Source organism: Pseudorca crassidens, chromosome 20 (genome assembly GCF_039906515.1).
Source record: "Pseudorca crassidens isolate mPseCra1 chromosome 20, mPseCra1.hap1, whole genome shotgun sequence".
Taxonomy (NCBI): domain Eukaryota; kingdom Metazoa; phylum Chordata; class Mammalia; order Artiodactyla; family Delphinidae; genus Pseudorca; species Pseudorca crassidens.
The window spans coordinates 60,726,032-60,746,348 of NC_090315.1; the positions used below are offsets into that span (position 1 = coordinate 60,726,032).

The following is a 20,317-nucleotide window of genomic DNA, read 5'->3' on the forward strand; positions in this document are numbered from 1 at the left end:
ACCGTTTTCCACATAAAAACACTGCTTTTAATATTTCTTACCCTAGGGCTCTGCTCATTAAAAAAGAGAAAAGGAGGGAGAAAAAAACGATTACCACTCAAAAATCTCAGCACAAGGTAGCAAGTATGTAACCAGATGAGCTCCAGCAAAGCGGCTCGAAAGCATGCTCTTCCCTAGCAGCCTTCAGGGCGGTGCAGCCCCACCGCGCACCCAGCCTCACTGTGCACACCGGGAAGCTCAGAAATTCAACTCCAGGCCACCATGCAGCCGGCAGCCGGCAGTTAAACCAGAGCCTGGCGGTGGCGGAAGGCGCCCGGAGCCTGACACCTAGCAGGGGCCACCATCGTCCAGCTGGTGACATGGCCGAGGCGCAGGGCGTAGCAGGACAGGCTTCGTCTGGACAGCCGCACTGCCAGCCTCTCATTCAGAGGTTTATTTTAAGCAATGTCAACAGCTTAGGTGTGTTCTCCTAGAACTGAACAGACAACAGGCAGCAAATTTAAGGCAGGGGCGGGAGAGCATTAAAAACAGTGGTGTCGAAAGAAAGGTGCAATGTTGGTGGTGAGGACCATGAATGACGCAAGGGGTCACACAGGAGTATTATTAAACCCAGAACTTCGAAAGGCACAGCCACGTGGGATCTCAATAAACTCTGAAGACAACACTGAATGTAAAATACATTCAGGAAGGCAGCCCCTCCCCCTTTAGGAAAAAGGTAAGGCGTGTGACCGGTGTACTCGTGGAAACCACTTCAAATGCAGGGCTGCGGTCTTCTGCACGGCAGTGTCAATTTCAGGTAGCGTTTCTTCTCGTGGACATCACAGCCAAAGTCGGTCCTTTTTACCCTCAGGACTTTTGACATTAAGTGCATACTACACACCATATTGTTAGCGTGCGCATTATGGCCAGAAGTGTGCTTAAATATTGGGGTTTTCTTTGAGAACATGAGTCAAAGTCTAGTCATAACGAGTAAACTGGGCTCTAATGACCATTTTGGTTCTAGATTTAACATTCAAGCACCGGAGATGAACCTCGCAGAGCAGCACACGTTCCGGTGGTTGCTGTTGGACCCCCCAGGGTGCGAGCCACGATACGGGTTCAGTGCAGAACACTGGGGCATCCGGGATGGGGGACAACAGGCACCCAAAGCAGCTGGAAACGAGCAGCAGCCGCCCAGCTGCAGACGAGGACGCACCGAAGGCCCAGAGAGCGTGAGTAACACGGGCCCTGGGGCGTTGCTTCTACAGGAGCCACCTGAGCAGACGCCTGTGACGAGCACGGCCAAGCTGCTCAGCCGCTCAGGGCCAGGTAGCTGCTCAGGGAACGATCAGGCCGGAAAGGGCCCAACGCGTGATCAGAGAAGACACTCAGGTCAAGAAATTCAAGAGGCACCTCCAGCCGCAGATGGCAGCAGACCCTGCACCTGAGAGGCACACGGGTATGGGCGCTGGGCCTGCCCTTTCACACACCAGACCCTCCTCAGCACCCTGAGTGCCAGAACACCTCAGCAAGCATCTTATGTGCTGTCTCCAAAGGACACGCTGATCTCAAGGCACCGGGCCAGCCCATTTCTCCGCCTCTGCCCAGAGCCTCACCTTGACAGTGACGCGAGTCCCAGCAAGCGGGAAGCACTCCTTCACAGCTATACTTCCTCGGGGAGCGTTACTCCTTCTTGGACCCATGGTCTACACTGACCACAACGCTTGGATTACAAAACACAGGTGGTTCTCCATTCAATAACAGCTGAGTAGTCAGAGCAATATTTTGCAGATAAGCATAAGCTCTGGAGAAAGCATATAAAACAATGAACCAACACAACCAAACACAGGAGAAACCAGGGGGAGGTCTCAGCTTGGAAGTGAGACGTGCACGGGTGAGCTCCTGTGCAGCAGTCCTAGGCCGCACCAGAGAGAAGAGCAGCTGAAGCTCAGGGAGGGCCCCAAGCCTCACCAACTCAGAAAGCCAGAGATCGGAATGCTGGTGGACTCCAGCAGCTGGAAAGCGAGAGGGAAACCCCGAAAGGACAGCGCCCGGAAGGGGAACGGCAAATCCTGCATATGACTCCTGCCCACGCTCCGCGTGAGCCCTGAGCCGGGCGCCAAGGGCAGGCTCCTGGCGGTCACCCCAGGACCAATCAGCCGCACAGACCGCAGCAGCCAGCGGACACCGGAGAGGGCCTGGGAGGAGCCCAGCCAGGTCCACTACACCAAACAAACGCAACTTGGCGCCAACACCCTTCAGGAGGACAGAACAAAATGCAGAGTTTCTACAACGCCTCCCACACAAAGTCCAAGAAGCGATCCGTAATTACTGGCCACATAAAGAAACGAAAACGAGACCCACAAAGAGAGAAAAGGAGGGCAGGCACAAGACGAGCCGGAGCTGGGGCCCGAGGCAAGGGGCGAGAAGCGGCTGCTGTAACGAGGCTCCAGGACGGGAGGGAAAATATGCCCATGGTATACGAACCAAAGGGAGATCTCAGGAGACAAACAGAAACTGTTTCTAAAAATGGAAACTCAGGAAGCAACCAATCTCCTTCAGTAAGTGAATGGATAAATCAACTGTGAACTTCCAGACAATGAACTATGACCCAGCTCTGCAGAGAAATGGGCTGTGCAGCCATGAAAAGACGTGGGGGAAGCTTAAATCCATGTTCCTAAGTGAAGAAGCCCATCTGATCCCAACCATGTGACATCTGGAAAAGGCAAAACTATGGAGACAGTCAAAAGATCAGTGGTGGCCAGGGGTTGGGGGGGGCGGGTATGAATGGGTGGAGCACAGAGGATTTTAATGACAGTGAAAATACTCTGTTACACTGTAACAGTGGATATACGTCATTACACATTTGTCCAGACATATAAAATATACAACACCGAGAGTGAGCCCTAACGTGAACTGTGGACTTCGGGTGATCATGATCAATTTTTCTGGGAGCCTAAAAGTGCTCTAAAAATTGTCCTAAAATAACAAAAAAAATTTTTATGGAAATTCTAAAACAAAAAGTGCTATTTCTGAAATAAAAAATCCACTGGATGGCCTTAACAGCAGTTTGGAATTAATAGAAAAGTCAGTGAACTTCAAGTCAGATCAGCAGAAAGCGTCCAATCCAAAACACAGAGAGAGAGAAATATTTTGGGGGGGGGGGGGGAAGAAGAACAAAGCTTCCAGGACCTGTGGAATAATATCAAAAGGTTTAACATACCTGCAGCTAGAGTCCCAGAAGGAAAGAGAGATGGAGACAGGAAAACCGTGGAGAAATTATGGCTGAAAATCTCCCCAATTTAGTAAAAGACATAAATTTACAGATCCAGGAAGTTCAAAGAACAGCAAACGAGATAAATTCAAGAAAACAACACGGTCAAGCTGCTCCAATACCAAAGCCAGAGGTGATCTTGAAACCAGCCGGAGGGAAAGAGCACTTCGGATACAGAACCATAAACCGAATGATGGCCGGGAGACATGTCTCAACGCTTTTAAAAGCTAGAAGAAAAAGAACAGTCAACAAAGAATCCTACATCCAGTGAAAACACCCTTTAACAATACAGGGCAAAACAAAGCATTTTTGGATAAAAGAAAACAGAGAATTTCTTGCCATCAGCCCTGCACTCCAAAACACGCTGAAGAAAAGATTTCCAGACTGAAGGGACATGGTAACAAACCGGTTCTTCTGTAAGAAATGGCAAATACGTGGGTAAACGTAAAAGACTATATTTTATCTTAACTTAAAAAATATATACTCCTATTAAAGCAAAAAATATATTGTAGGACTAAACAGCCTATATAGAAGCAACACATATTTAACCACAGCATGAAGGACAGAGAAACCTTATGGGTACAATACAACTGCAAGGTTCTCAGTCTCCACATGAACTCCTGGAAGGCAGACTGTGAAACTTCAGGAACCCCTGGACCAGCCACTAAAAATTGTGCAACGAAGCAAGCCCACAGCTCAAATGGAGTCTATGAGGCCCCTTAAATGAAGCTCCAGAGAAGGTGGGACTAATCAATGGTGGGGGAAAAATAGAAGAGAAAAACAAGAAAAAAGGCAGGAGGTAGGAGATAGCAGGGTTTGGTGGCCGTAAAGGTGGGAACTGACCCAAAAAAGAATGAGGACATTTTCTGGGGTGAGAGTAATGTTCTGTATCTTGGTAGGGGTTCATTCATTTACCAAAACTCAAGTGGTGAAAACACTCACTCGTCACTCACATGATGCACCTAAAATGTGTGCATTTTGTGATACACCACCTTAACAAACTGAAGAATAAAACCATGTGATCATCTCAATAGATGCAGAAAAAGCTTTTGACAAAATTCAACACCCATTCATGATAGAAGCTCTCCAGAAAGTGGGCACAGAGGGAACCTACCTCAACATAATAAAGACCATAGATGACAAACCCACAGCCAACATCATTCTCAACAGTGAAAAGCTGAAAGCGTTTCCTCTAAGATCAGGAGTAAGACAAGGATGCCCACTCTCACCACTTTTATTCAGTGTAGTTTTGGAAGTCCTAGCCATGGCAATCAGAGACAAAAAAGAAATAAAAGGAATCCAAATTGGAAAAGAAGTAAAACTGTCACTCTTTGCAGATGACAGGATACTATACATAGAAAATCCTAAAGATGCCACCAGGAAACTGCTAGAGCTTATGAATGAATTTGGTAAAGTTGCTGGATACAAAATTAATGCACAGAAATCTGTTGCATTTCTATACACTAACAATGAAAGATCAGAAAGAGAAATTAAGGAAACAATCCCATTCACCATCTCATCACAAAGAATAAAATACCTAGTAATAAACCTACCAAAGGAGGCAAAAGACCTGTACTCTGAAAATTACAAGATGAAAGAAACTGAAGTCGACACAAACAGGTGGAAACATATACCATGTTCTCAGATTGGAAGGATTAACATTGTTAAAATGACCACACCACCCAAGGCAATCTACAGAATCAATGCAATCCCTATCAAATTATCAATGGCATTTTTCACAGAAATAGAACAAAACACTTTTTAATTTGTATGGAAGCAAAAAAGACCCTCAATAGCCAAAACAACCTTGAGAAAGAAGAATGCAGCTGGAGGAATCACGCTCCCTGACTTCAGAGTATACTACAAAACAGCAATGGTATTAGCACAAAAATAGAAATATAGATCAACGGAACAGAACAAAAGGCCCAGAAATAAACCCACACACTTACAGTCAGGAGGCAAGAATATACAATGGAGAAAAGACAGTCTCTTAAATAAGTGGTGCTGGGAAAACTGGACAACTACATGTAAAAGAATGAAATTAGAACTTTCTCTAACACCATACACAAAAATAAACTCAAAATGGATTAAAGACCTAAATGTTAAGACCAGATACTATAAAACTCCTAGAGGAAAACATAGGCAAAACACTCTTTGACGTAAATCATAGCAGTATTCTTTTGATTTGTCTCCTAGAATAATGGAAATAAAAACAAAAATAAACAAATGGGATCTAATTAAACTTAAAAGTTTTTTTACACAGCACAGAAAACCATAAACAAAACGAAAAGACAACCTATGGAATGGAAGAAAATATTTGCAAACAGTGCGACCAATAAGGGATGAATTTCCAAAATATACAAACAGCTCATGTGGCTTAATATCCAAAAAGCAAACGACCGAATCAAAAAAATGGGCAGAAGGACTCCCCTGATGGCGCAGTGGTTAAGAATCCACCCGCTAATGCAGAGGACACAGGTTCAAGCCCTGGTCTGGGAAGATCCCACATGCTGCCGTGCAACTAAGCCTGTGCACCACAACTACTGAAGCCCGTGCACCTAAGAGCCCGTGCTCCGCAACAAGAAAGCCACTGCAATGAGAAGCCCACACACCACAGCGAAGAGTAGCCCCTGCTCGCCACAACTCAGAGAAAGCCCGTGTAAAGCAACAAAGACCCAACACAGCCAAAAATAAATAAATTTATTTTTTTAAAAAATGGGCAGAAAACCTGAATAAGCATTTCTCCAAAGAAGATATACAGATGGCCAACGGACACATGAAAAGATGCTCCACATCACTAATTATTAGAGAAATGCAAAACAAAACTACAATGAGGTATCATCTCACACCCGTCAGAATGGTCATCATCAAAAAGTCTACAAACACCAAATGCTGGAGAGGGTGTGGAGAAAAGGGAACCCTCCTACACTGTTGGTGGGAATGTAAATTGGTGCAGCCACTATGCAGAACGGTATGGAGGTTCCTTAAAAACTAAAAACAGAGTTACCATGTGATCCAGCAATCCCACTCCTGGGCATATACCCAGAAAAGATGAAAACTCTAATTCAAAAAGATACACGCACCCCAATGTTCATAGCAGCACTATTTACAATACCCAAGACATGGAATGTCCACCAACAGATGAATGGGTAAAGAAGATATGGTACACACACACAATGGAATATTACTCAGCCATAAAAAGAATGAAATAATGCCACGTGCAGCAACATGGTGGACCCAGAGATTATCATATTAAGTGAAGTCAGACAAAGAAAGACAAACATCATATGATATCACTTATATGTGGAATCTAAAAAATGGTACAAACGAACTTACTTACAAAACAGAAATAGACTTATGATTACCAAAGGGGATAGCGGGGCGGGGGGACAGGGGGACGGTATAGATAAACTAGGAGGTTGGGATTAACATACACACACTACTATATATAAAATAGGTAAACAACAAGGGCCTACTGTATAGCACAGGGAACTATGTTCAGTATCTTGTAATAATCTATAATGGAAAAGAATCTGAAAAAGAATATATGTATGTATAAGTGAATCGCTATGCTGTACACCTGAAACTAACAAAACATTGTCCATTAACTATAATTTTAAAAAATGGTTAGCAAATATAAAATACCTAGCTAGTGGGAAGCAGCCGCATAGCACAGGGAGATCAGCTCAGTGCTTTGTGACTACCTAGAGGGGTGGGATAGGGAGGGTGGGAGGGAGACGCAAGAGGGTGGGGATATGAGGATATATGTATACGTATAGCTGATCCACTTTGTTATACAGCAGAAACTAACACACCATTGTAAAGCAACTATACTCCAGTAAAGATGATAAAAAATAAATCAGTTAAATTAAATTAAAAAATGGTTAGGGCTTCCCTGGTGGCGCAGTGGTTGAGAGTCCGCCTGCCGATGCAGGGGACACGGGTTCGTGCCCCGGTCCGGGAAGATCCCACGTGCCGTGGAGCGGCTGGGCCCGTGAGCCATGGCCGCTGAGCCTGCGCGTCCGGAGCCTGTGCTCTGCAGTGGGAGAGGCCACAACAGTGAGAGACACGCGTACCGGAAAAAAAAAAAAAGGTTAAAACAGAAAAAAAAAAGTGTGCAAGTCACAGAATGTAAGTTTTACCTTTAAACTAAACTATACATACACTGAGCTGTAATACTGAGGATATCAACGACAGGCTACTGAAAGAATAAAAATGAATGAGTAGGGGTGGGGTGGCTGGGAGAAGAACCACATCACTATGACAAAAGGTTCCGAGGAGCAATCAGAGCCGCCCAGAGGTGGCTGGGCGCCCGCAGCTCACATAACTGCCAATGCCTCCCACTTCCTACTCCACGAGCCACAGAGCTTAGCCTCCTTTGTCTTCTCATTTCATATTCTTCAGGATTTTCCTCTCACTTTTAATGAGGAAGTAAAAAACCCCACCACTTTTAACATAATTTTGGTGTCACATAATACACACAGCCCCTTACTCATGTCACCTCTGAAGTTACGTATCCTTAAGCCCTGTGTCTGTCTCCTTGCTGCCAGAATGGGGACAGGACGGGATGGGATGGAACCTCCCTCACAGGCTCACTGGGAAGACCGCGCACACACATGAGAAGCAGCCCGCAGAGTGCCCCGCACAGGGCACGTACCCCTCTTGTGTGCGTGCTACCTGTCCTCTACTCATCTCTTTCCTAACAATTCTGAAAGAAAGAGAGTCATTGTGATTGGTAAATCAGCCTCCCCAACACGAATATGAACAGCACACTGGTTCACGAGCTTCACACCCAGTCTTTAAAGTACAGGAAAAAACCCACACAAAATAAGTGTTTTCAGAAAAATCCCAGCCTGCAAAGTACCCGTACCAGAAACATGCTCTGTCAGGAAGCTGGCGACAGGAGGACCATCCTCCCACGGGGAAGAGCGGAGTTCCGGGGAGTATTTTAATACTTAATTGCGTCCAGGTGGAGCACACGCACCACCCAGCGCTTCCCACACAACCTCAACCCCCAGTACGTTCAAAGTATGTCATTAATTTAATTGACTTTATTATAGCTAGGTTGTTACCATTATTCCCAAGCTTTTAATTTTTATTAAAATGCCCAAATGTGATGGGAGAAGGGACTGTTTCTCTTCCCCACAAATTAACTCTCCTCCTTTTTCAGTTATTTTTTCTAGCCTAGACTATAATATTTCTAGAAGTGGTTCCTACATATACATGTTTTAATTAGATTCACTGTGAATCAGTAAGAAAATTGAGGATACAATTTCTTTCTAGTAATTCTACTGAAGTTCTTATGTAAAGTCCCAAATAACTAGGAAATGATGCTGTAATGCTCCCTTCTTATGATGAATCTGGTGTCAATGTTTAAAGTATAAAAGACATACAAACTAACAACTGGGATGATAACAGTCGCTCGGTTTACTGCCGTTCTATAGCGCATTAAAAAACATCTAGGCTTACCATGATTTACAATTCTGCAAACACTAAAGGAAAACAGCGAAAGAGCCTTATGTTTAGAGATACGAGCTCTAAGCCACCTCTCCAAGACGACTTGATCCACATGCACGGCTCCACAAGTGGCCAGCCCACCAGAGCACCGGACGACCACACGCCCTGTCCCCAGCTCTCACCTCCTCCCCAGCTCTGGGTGTACTTGTCCATAAACTTAGTTTTGTCACAGCGTAACATAAAGCCAAACCATCCCACTCAGAGAGTTTCTCTCAACAGAAGCTTTTGCATGCTGGCTTTTGAAAAAAAAACCAAGTAGGATACAGATGTTAAAATTTCGCTAGAATCTACGGCTGTGTAATGCGTAAGAGAAACAGCCATTGGATAAAGGCTACGGAGAGTGTGAGATGGTAACAGATATTACTACTAAGGCCACAGAGAAGAAAAGCACTAAGGAAGAAAAGGTTTTCACTGGGGGGGCCTTTCATAAACACCAACAAGTCCCTTCCACTGGGTTTTCACAGACTCTCAGGACACAGCTCCTACTAGGTGGCAGGGACCGCTGGCCTCTGGGATTGAAAGACAGAGACACAGTCTCTGCCCTCCAATAAGGCAAAGTTTGGTGATGAAAACTTAAAGAACCCTACCATAGTAGGGTAAGGACTAGGTCAGCAGGAGCCAGAAGGCTTATTTAATACGTGTGCACCAGGAAGTGTGGGCTAGGGTGCCCCTGGCAGCAGGTGTCCCATCTGAGAGGACAGCATCTGCAAAGGCTCAGGGCAACGAGGCAACACAGTGAACAGGAGCAATATAAAAGCTGAATATAGCCAGGCAAGGGGCAGATCACAAAGGACGCAGCACACCATGCTGAGAGCTACGTGCCAGAGAACAACCCTCCTACGGGCATCTTACCAGGACCGTTCCTGTGCCACCCTGGGAACTGCCGTTAGAGGCTCAGAGGGGCCCAGGGGGACTACGGGGTGCTACAGTACACAGACCCAGGCCAGGGAGACAAGTAGGTGTGGTACTAGACTACAACCAGGTTAAGGTCGGCACCTGAACATGTCACTGTTATTTCTAAAAGGAGTTAAGGTACCGAAATTTCTGTTTTAAATTTAATCAACAAACAAAAGAGAGAAGTTATAAAGTTGCCTCTTGTAGACTTAAAACAATGGCATCAGTTAATTCTACAAAGAGGTCGTCACTCACTCACATTCCCGTCTGCTTCTTGACTTGGGATGAGGCGGGGCCGTGTGGGGCTAGGGCTGTGCTTGTCCCCAGAAGATGGCTTTAATCTGTACCCTGAATCCCTGATAAACCACCCCAAATCCACCTACTAAGGAGTGTCCCACAGATGTAACCATCATGCCAAGTGTGTTAGGGAGAGGTGAGGTGGGGAGAGAGCAAGGGACAGACAGACAGAACCAACGCTGACCCGGGCTGCGGCAGGGCCGATGGAGAACAGTAAGTCTGTGGAGATGCTTGGGACCCGAGAACAAGCTGGTTGAAAACGAGAAAGCAGGCGTGGGCGCCTGGCTGGGGATCAGGACAAGGGCGCAGCAGTAAAGGATGGGAAGAGAGGACCCTGCCTCTGGACACGCTGAGCTCCCTGGGACACCCAGCTGCAGCTCAGTCCCAGTTAGTTAGAGATTTGGGGGTAACCAGAGAGAGTGGCAAAATCACAGCTGAATATGTCATGAATTATAAAGTAACAAGAGAAGAGAGAGGAGGAGAGAAGCCTGAGGAATACCATCATCAAAAGGGCAGGAGAGAAACGGAAAACAAACGCTCATAGAAGCAGGAGGAAGTCGGCGGCGCCAGAGAAGTAAGGGAGGGGGCCCGGCTCCCAGGCAGCGGGTGACTAGGCCCCGCCCAGACCCTTTAACCCAGCATCTCAGCAGCCCCATTTGTTTAAAAAATAAATAAAATAAATAACACCATCCCCTGGGGAATTTCACTGCGCAGGGAACCCACAGAACAAATGAGAGATGAGAAGGATAAGGGCTGAAAAGTAGCCAACGAATCTGGCAAATAAGAGGTCATCAAGATAGAGACATCAGAGAGACCCAATAGAGAGTCTAGAAGTAAACCGAAACATACTTGGGAAATACGCCGTACCGTAAGAGACAGCACTTCAACTCTGAGAGGGAAAGGATGCATCATTCAACAAATGGCACTGGGACAGCTAGGTGGTCATCTGGAAAATATAGACCCAGCTTTGTACCTTACACCAAATAAACTCCAGATGGATCTGTTAAATGTAAAATGAGAAACCACACGAGTTTCGTAAGGAGACACCACCGGGAACGGTTATCATGTATAATGCATGATGTGTGTATGAGCACAATCTATGCATATGTCTAGTACTAGGCACGACACATTGTGTACACTGCATTTCTAATTGGGACACAACACCCAGAAGCCAAACGAGACTGGTAAGAATGACATTAAAAACAAACAAACAAACAACAAGAACTGCATAGTAAAGTCTTTTGGAAAAAACCCAAACCTGGAAAACAAATACCTACAACTTCCACTAAAGACAAAAGGACAATTTCCTTGAAACTTAAAGAGCTCCTAAAAAACAATAAAGAAAAGATCAACAACCCAACAGAAAGGGGCAAAGGATACGGAGAGCTCAACAAAGATAAATAAAATGGATCACCTGCAAACATGTCCCTGCACTGAGCAGCATTCCTCGCCTAAGTGTCCGGCAGCAGCCAGCGGTGCGCTGACGCCTCGCAGGAGGGGAGGGACGCAGACAGGTGCTCACACACGCTGTGGAGGTCCCACAAGGTGCAGCTCGGCGACACCCCAAATAACTACATAAGCGCAGACCATGTGACCTGCCACCAACGCCACGTCCAGGCTTCTGCTCTGGAGACACACTTACCAACATGTGAAAGGCCACATGCAGGTGACGTGTACATTATATGGAAGTGACACACATTGTCTGTAACAGTAAGATGTGCTCATCAGTAGAGACACACAGGGCAGCCACGAAATAGAATGAAGCAGCTCTGTGGACTGACATGAGAGTGCTCATCAAGAAAGTCGCCGAGAGAAGCAAACAAGGGACAGACCTGTGTGTGCAGCAAGACACCAGTTACCTATTTGTAAACACAGAGAGTCTTTCTAGAAGGTTCTACAAGGAATAAAGAGGGGAACGGAACTGCATGGGTTCCTGGGTAAAAAAAAAACAAAAAACCAAAAACTTGTTTTTTTAATGTGATATAAAAGGTATCAACAACCAGGTAAAGGAAAGGAACCTGGAAACGTCCTGTGTGTCCTCCCCTGATTGCATGGGGGATGGGGGAGGGGCAAGAAGGGGATGTTTCGTTGAATATTCTTTTGTAGCTTTTCAATTTTCTTTTTACTTCTCATTATCTATTAAAATATTTTTAATTTAAAAGATTTATTGGGTTCCCTTTAATAAAAACTGTTCTAGTTGAAGAGGCTGGGGGCAGAAGCCAGGTTCCAGGAGGCTGGCTGTATTCTCTACCACTGGGTTTGTGTGTGTGTGTGTGTGTGTGTGTGTGTGTGTGTGTGCGTGTGTGTGTGTGTGTGTGTGCGCACGCGCGCACGCACACACGGGCAGAATAGCATGTATGGGAGATCCTATTTGTATTTAATTATGTATATATGATGTTTTCAAAGAATACATAAGTATACATTTATATAGGCATTAGAACATCAGAAGGATTCACACCAAACTGTTAAAAATGGGCTCTCCCTGGAGCGCAGGCCTGCTGACTGCTCTGGGGCAGGACTTGGTCACAAAGGAACCAAGAAGTGAGCGGATGACGGAGGGGACACGTGGAAGGAAGGGTCTCGCTGTTTCCACGAAAGGGCTGATGCTCCAAGTGGGAAAACAGTGGAGGTCAAAGGTTGCTGTGGGGAGGTGGGGAGGTCAGGAAATAGCAAAGCGCAGCACGTGACCTAACGATGTCCCTGAGGAAACAGGCAGATGTGACCAGAACAGAGACAGAGGGACTGCCTGGGACAGAAAGGCAACCTCTGCCCCAAAACGTCCACCCGAAGCTCCAACCCCCAGAGGCGCGTCCACTGGCCCTGCCTCTGAGGTCATGGCCATATACTGTGCCAAAGAGATTATGTGAAATGAGCAATTACTTGAAAGATAGTGGGTCTTGCCTTTGTCTTCTCTTCACTCTAAATAACGTCAGGCCTTCTAACCCAAAACAAAACAGACTGCTTAAGAATTAACCAAATATTTTATTAGTTCTTGATAATTGCTTTTCGCTTTTGACAGGAAACGCTGCTATAATATGTTAGGTCTCACAGGGCAGCTATAAAATAGAGTGGCTATTATAAATAGGGAGGCTCCCACAAAACCACTACAGAGACTGGAGAAAAGCTGCCTGGTTGAAACTGATTTCTAAACTGTATATGTCAAGGGTAAAGTCAAACATCAGAAACCCTTCAATAATCTGTAAACCAGTTAGTGAACTTGGGGCAACAGTTCCTACTCAAACTAATGAGACAAGTAGTGTTCTGAGGAGGGTTCTCAAAAAAAAAAAAGATACCCAAAGCATATTTTTTTCTAAAATCCAATCCATCTAAGGCAGGAAAAAATAAAAAGAATACTGAAGTAGAGACTGTTTTTCCTAGATGTGATAAAATTTTTCCTCTGATTTACTAACAGCCTCTAAGGAGGTCAGCAGTCAACGATTTAGCAAACAGAAAGGATGTACCAGCTCGGGTCCCTTCTCCTAGCTTCCTTTCAAGTTGTAAAACTCGGAAGTGAATTTGTTGGGAAAATACGTATACTAATCCAAAATGTCCTCAATCCAAAAGGAAGGTAAATAAAGTATACAGGACTGAGAAGAAAGATGGGTACAATAAAGACTAAGTGAACAATGAACTTCAAAAACTGCAGAAACGAGGCTAATGTTGATGTTCATCTGCAATTACGTTCTAACTTGTATCAGTAATGCTACCCCATCGCTCATCACACCCTAATATGACATGACACTTCCAGCTTCTACAACTATACTCCAGAACACAGGTGGAACAGGAACTCAAAAATGTTTGCTGAGTTAAATAAAGCAAATGCTAACTAGCTCCTGTCAAAGTAAACAGCCTTAAATTAACCTGAGGGCAAAAGACAGTCATTAAAGTGCCACACAATCTGAGCCATTATACAGGAGAAAAACAGCAGGACTGCGACTCCAAGGACAGGTGAGGGGTCTTCATTTTCAATGAACACACCAGCAGCAGAAAAGCAATTAAAACTGTACCCCAGGATGTCTCAATTCCTTATCATGTACTTCACTACAAAAAGAGGACACTCTTTGGGACCTATAAAAGCTGGCCAAAAAAAAAACCACTCCAAGCTCTCTCAGGACGCCCTCTCCTGCAGTGTGATGAAGGAAGCCAGACTTGCGTGGAGACTGGTGACCTTGGACCTCAGCTGCCTGGAACAAGTGTGAACAGGGAGCCGCACTGGCCTTCCAGGCACAGCTCTTCCTTTAACCTGAGTGGGAACAACAGCAGCTCCAGGCAAAGTCCCTTCTTGTGGTTTCAGACGACTTTCAGCTCCAACAGTCCAGGGTTTAGGGTTAAAGGAGAAACCAGAGGAAGCCATTTCTACAGCACGTGACAAACCACCAGGTGTCTCACCTCTGAACTGCAACGATTTCCAACAGCTTACGAAAAGCAACGAGACAAAGCAAGCTCTCGCCTGCCTTGGGCAAGAGATTATTAGCAGGTTTGTTCACCGTATCTGCGTGGACCCCAAGTTTCTCGGGCACTCAGCCCCCAGAGGAGGACACACACCCCGAGAAGGGCCACCACCCACCACACTCCTGCACTAAGCACTTTAGACACAGTTTCGACGCCCTCTGGAAATAGGTCCCTGAGGATCCTGATCACGAGGATTCCGGAACGGGAGGGCAGGAGGGGCTCACAGCGTGACCACGGAGCTGACCATCAGTCCTGAGAGCAGAGTGGCCTCCGCCACCTCTCACTGCAGTTCCTCTGGGAGGCCAGGGACAGACCTGCCGGGCGCCGCGCCGACGCCCAGCAATCCGCCGGGTGGACTCTTAACGTGAGAGCCAGGTCCCTCCGGACGGCCGTGTGTGGGCGACGCTCCGGAGACGACTGAGCAAGCGTTAGGTGGAAGGGATTAAGACACGAGCCTACTAGCCGTGAATGAAAAAGTCTAGAAGCAAGCACCGGAGACAACTCACAAACCCATCAACTGATGGATGGACAGACAAAACGGGGTAGAGCCACACAACAGAAATTATTCAACCTGAAAGGAGTGAAGTGCTGACACAGGCTACACAGAACATGAGTGAACCTTGAGAACAGGAAGCTAAGTGAAAGCAGCCAACCGCAAAAAGCCACCTAGTGTGTGATCCCATTTCCATGAAATGCCCACAACAGGCAAATCCACAGACAGAAAGTGGATTAGTGGTTGCCACCGGTGGGGGAGGGTGAATGGAAGTGACTGCAAATAGGTACAGGTTTCTCTTAGGGGTGATGAAAATGTTCTGGAATCTGACAGTGGTGATGGCTGCACAGCTCTGTGAATATACTAGAAACCACTGAATTGTACACTTCAGAGGAGTGAATTTCATGATATACGAATTAAGTCTCAATAAATAAATAAGCATATGCCACAGCACTTTGTCACTTATACATAGAAAAGATGGTAAAGGATAAATTTAAACTTTTCCCAAAACTATGGCTTTATAATTAAATAAAAGGGAAAGACCGTTTTTCGCACTGCACACCTGCAGCACCCAGCTACGAGCGCAGTGAGGCCACCCACTCGCCCTCCAGCCTATGAACACCTTCCTTTCTGAAAGTAAAAAGGTCTATTTTACATTCTTCCCACTTTTAAACTTCTTCTACAAGTCCTTGGAGCAAGAAGAATTTTAAAATAACCCAGTGAGACTTTGGAGAAGGAACTGCAAATACTATATCAGAAAATTTAATTACAAGAAGTATGTCCCTTTAAATAGGATAAAGAATAAAAAACAATCAACATCTTTATCTCTAAAAGATAAACACAAAGTCTCTAAGCTCAAAGAGTTCAAAACAAAACACAACGTCTTACAAAAGAAATGCAAACACAGCTTTAAGGGGCTGCTTTTTCAGGACTGCACTAAATATTAGATTTAGGGATACTAACAAGGCAAAAGGCTTACTTGTTAGATTTCACAGGACTTGTGCATCAGTGTCAGGCATAAATTTGAAAGCAGCAAAGGAACAGAAAGTTAAATGAATATGAGCGAAGTTAAGTTCAGCAGTGACACAGGGGATGTACCAGGTAAAACTAGACACCATGGGCTTCCCTGGTGGCGCAATGGTTAAGAATCCACCTGCCAATGCAGGAGACATGGGTTCAAGTCCTGGTCCAGGAAGATCCCACATACCGTGGAGCAACTAAGCCCATGTGCCACAACTACTGAGCCTGTGCTCTAGAGCCCGCGAGCCACAACTACTGAGCCTGTGTGCCACAACTACTGAAGCCCACGTGCCTAGAGCCCGTGCTCCGCAATGAGAAGGCACCGCAATGAGAAGCCTGTGCACCACAACGAAGAGTAGCCCCTGCTCGCTGCAACTAGAGAAAGCCCGCGCGCAGCAACAAAGACCCAATGCGGCCAAAAGTAAATAATAAAATAAAATAAATAAATTTATAAAAAAAAAAACCAGACACCATGATTGTTTCTGAAACATGGAAGCAATGGCCCCAAGGTTCCTCATTATAACCTCATTATTAAATGTCAGGCAAAATTCTCCAATTTCCCACGGATGAACAGAACAACAAAAAAAAAGCCAGCTCCAAGTAACTACACATTCAAAAATCAACTTAGAAAACACCAAAACTCCAAAACATAAATATGTCACTCCCTGACAACGTGCCTTGCTTAAGTTAGTACTCCTAGAGAATTCTCTGGCGGTCCTGTGGTTAGGACTTGGCGTTCTCACTGTCAGGGGACGGGGTTCCATCCCTGGTCGGGGAACTAAGATCCTACAAGCCCAGCATTGCAGCCAAAAACAAAGTTAGCACTCCTCTATGGAAAGCCAGAGAGGACAGGGCCAAGACAGCACTCATAGAACATCTCCTGGGCGCTTCACATGGGACCTCATGGAACCCTCCAAACGAGCCCATGAGACAGGTAACCTGCCTTCCACCCCAAAAGGGAAAACCAGGAGGAGAGAGGATTCTGGCCAAGGTCACACAGCTGGTCAATTCCCAGCCCCTGCATCTCATCAAAGGGGTTTCTGGCTTGACAAAAAGTCTCTCTTAAAAAAGGTATTTTGGTTCTAGCTTTAGCTCGCTGCCCCGCCAGAATAATCGGCACCTTCTGCTTTTATAAAGTGATTCATCCGTACACACACAGGAATCCGCTTCAAGAGGGGAGTACGACACTACCAGTGTTTACAAACACGAACAGAGGACTGAGACCTCATGAAACCGGCCACCAGGGACTGAAACCCCATGAACACCAGCAGCCCAGAGCCTACTGAGTGCCCTGTGGACAATGACATCTTATAGGGCCCTGCTTTCCCTTTGTCATAGCTGGAAAAACATTTTTAGGATGGGATTTGAACACACGCTTAAAACAGGAAACCAAAGTCTCAGAGGTGGTTCATATCTCAAAAAAGATACGACACGTTAAAAACCAATGTAGGGGGGCTTTCCTGGTGGCACAGTGTTTAAGAATCTGCCTGCCAATGCAGGGGACACGGGCTCGAGCCCTGGTCCGGGAAGATCCCAAATGCCACGGAGCAACTAAGCCCGTGCAACACAACTACTGAGCCTGCAGTCTAAAGCCTGCGAGCCACAACTACTGAGCCTGCGTGCCACAACTCCTGAAGCCTGAGCGCCTAGAGCCTGTGCTCCACAACAAGACACCGCAATGAGAAGCCCACGCACCACAAGTAAGAGTAGCCCCTGATTGCGGAAACTAGAGAAAGCCCGCGCGCAGCAATGGAGACCCAATGCAGCTAAAAAAAAAAAACCAACCAATGTAGGTATCACAACCCCGTCTCAAAGGAAATCATTAAAAGCCACAATCCACAGTTGAAAGAGCTTAAAAACCACCACTAGCAAACCAGAGAAACAAAGCTTTAGTTTCAGACAGCACAGACACTATCAAAAAGCACTTAGACTACTGGTATGACTGCAATCTTTTACTACCAAAGAAAGTCAGTTTTAATCCTAAATCACACAACACACGTGGTCAAAGATAAATCCTTTTGCTTGGAGCACAATTCTGGCACAGGGTCCCAGGGGGCTGTTAAAAAGACACTGGAGCCCCAAATGCTTTGTGTTTACATAATTTTTAAACATCTAGACAAAAGTTCACATTTCTAACTGAATGACCACTCTGCCCTTCCTGTTTAATTTGGAGACAGGAGATCTTTTAACTCATCCTAGTTGGACTCTCAATCAGCCTAGGATTTGTTTCTAAAAAGGAAGGCGGGTCACGGAGAAATAACTGTTTCACATGCGTTGAAGGCTCCAAACCTGCTTTTCCGTCTGTTACAACAGCCCTGTTCTTACACACAATATAAATACAGACACACGTACACATTCAGAAATACACATATACACTCTATACACATATATACGTGAGCACACACTCACGTATACACACAATGCACATACACTCAAGCAGACGTGTACTCACGTACACGCACACACTGACACACGTGCACACGGCGGCCTGCGGCCCATGGCGGCCTGCGGCCCACGCCGACCCTAACCTCCTCGGGGCGACGCCGACCCCACCACTCCCGGGAAATGGACACCTAGGCCGTGGGAGCCCCAGCACAGCACCCCGCGAACGTCTCCTATCGTTACAGCGCCTTCTAATCTCCACCTCACTAGCGGCTTCCTTTTCTGATAATAAACACCAGATTTGGAGAAACCAAGAGGACACAATGTGTAACAGTTATCTGTCGCCCAAGAGCCCGATGAAGGGGACAAAGGCCTTATCGCACTTCCAGCTTCCCGCGGAAGACGTGTACCGAAGGCCCGGCGGGCCGCGAACTCTGCCCGGTGCGCCCTTCCCCAGTCCCGGAGCCCCCTCCCCCGGGCCCCGAGCAAGGCGGGTGCGACGGGCCCCAGGGGGCGTGGGGTGCCGGGCGGGGTCTAGGGGTGCGGGTTGGGAGTGCAAGGAGGGAATAGGGGGTTGAGGTGAGGGTGGGGTCTGAAGTGCAGGAGGGAGACGTGGGACACGGAGTGAAGTGCGGAGTGGAAGCTTGGGGTGGCGAGGAGACGGTGGGGCGGAAGCCTGGGGTGCGGGTAGGGGTTTGCGGTGATGTGGGGTGCCAGTGGGGGCTTGGGGAGCGAGGTGTGAGGTTTGGGGTTCAGGCGGGGGCTTGGGGCGCGGGCACGCACCTTGTGGCAGGCCGGGCATGTGGGCAGCGCGCTCTTGCCCCCGGGGCCCCCGCCGCCGCCGCCGCCGCCGCCGCTCAGGCTGCTCTGGATCTGCGTGAGCTCCTGGCGCAGCACCTGCTTCTGGTGGAAGCTGAAGGCCGGGTGGTTGGAGGCCATGGTGAAGAGCAGCAGGAACTCATCGCCTGTGCGGCCCTCGTTGAGCTGCAGCCCGTAGTTGTGGATGATGGAGTCGATGTGCGTGAGCGTGCGGTAGAGCACGCCCGCCGCCTCGCGCTGCTCCGAGCCCAGCAGCGCCAGCGACACGAGCAGTTTGCTGCGCACCACCTCGTCTGTCAGGTTGGTGAGGCTGCCCAGGTCGGCCGGGTTGTTGGCCTTGATCTCCGAGTCGCGCAGCGAGTGGTAGTCCTTGCGGGCCAGGTCCTCGAGGCACGAGCCGAGGAAGCGCAGCTCGAGCGGGATGCACAGGTCCAGCAGGCCGCAGAGGAACTCTACGCGCTGCGGCGACGGCAGCTCCGAGAACCAGCGGTACACGCCGTCCCTCTGCAACGGGCAGCGCTTCTCCACCATGCTGCCGCCCGCGCCGCGCCGCCACGCGGGGCCGGGGGCCGCCGCCCGGGGCCGGGGCCGGGGCCGGGGGCGCGGGCGGGCGCGGCCGGGGGCGCGGCCGGGGCCGGGCGAGGGCGAGGGCGGCCGGGCGCCGAGGGCCGCGCCGGGGCCGGGGGCGCGCGGCGCGGGCGAGACCCCCGCCAGGGGCCGGCGGGCGGGCGCGCGCGGGGCGCCGGGGGGGCCCGGGGCGGCCGGGGCGGCCGGGGGCGGCGATCGGCCTCGGGCCCCCCGCTCACGGGCGGGCTCCTGGCCCGCGCCCGTCCCCGGCGGCGGCCGGTGCGCGGCGGCGGCGGCGGCTGCTCCTCGTCGTCGTCGTCGTCGCCCGGGAGGCGGCCGCCCCCATCTCCCCCCGCGCCGCAGGGTCTGTCACTGCGGGCCGCCCCCCGACGGAGCCGCCCGGGCCATGCCGCCGCGCCGCCGCGCTGGGCCGACGGCAGTTACCCGGGACGGAGGCCGCGGCGGCTCGGGAGCGGCGCTCGGAGCGGGCTCGGGAGCGGGCGGCGGAGGGATCTGCGCCGGCACTTGCCACGGCCTCGCGCCTTTGCTCCCAGCGCCGCGGACGGATCCGGGCCGAGCGCCGCGTTCGCAGCTGACGGGCGCCGGGACAAGGCGCAAGTGGG

General features: G+C 48.4%; 1 protein-coding gene across 1 annotated transcript in view; it reads right to left on the reverse strand.

Annotated features, from left to right (window-relative positions):
• The window catches only part of ZCCHC14 (zinc finger CCHC-type containing 14), a 58,107-nt gene extending 38,388 nt beyond the window's left edge, over positions 1-19,719 (reverse strand). The window contains exon 1 of the mRNA XM_067721387.1: positions 19,092-19,719. Within this exon, the coding sequence (XP_067577488.1) occupies positions 19,092-19,658 (567 nt within the window). The 5' untranslated portion in view covers positions 19,659-19,719. The remainder of the gene's footprint in view (positions 1-19,091) is intronic.
• Positions 19,720-20,317: the final 598 nt, after the last annotated feature.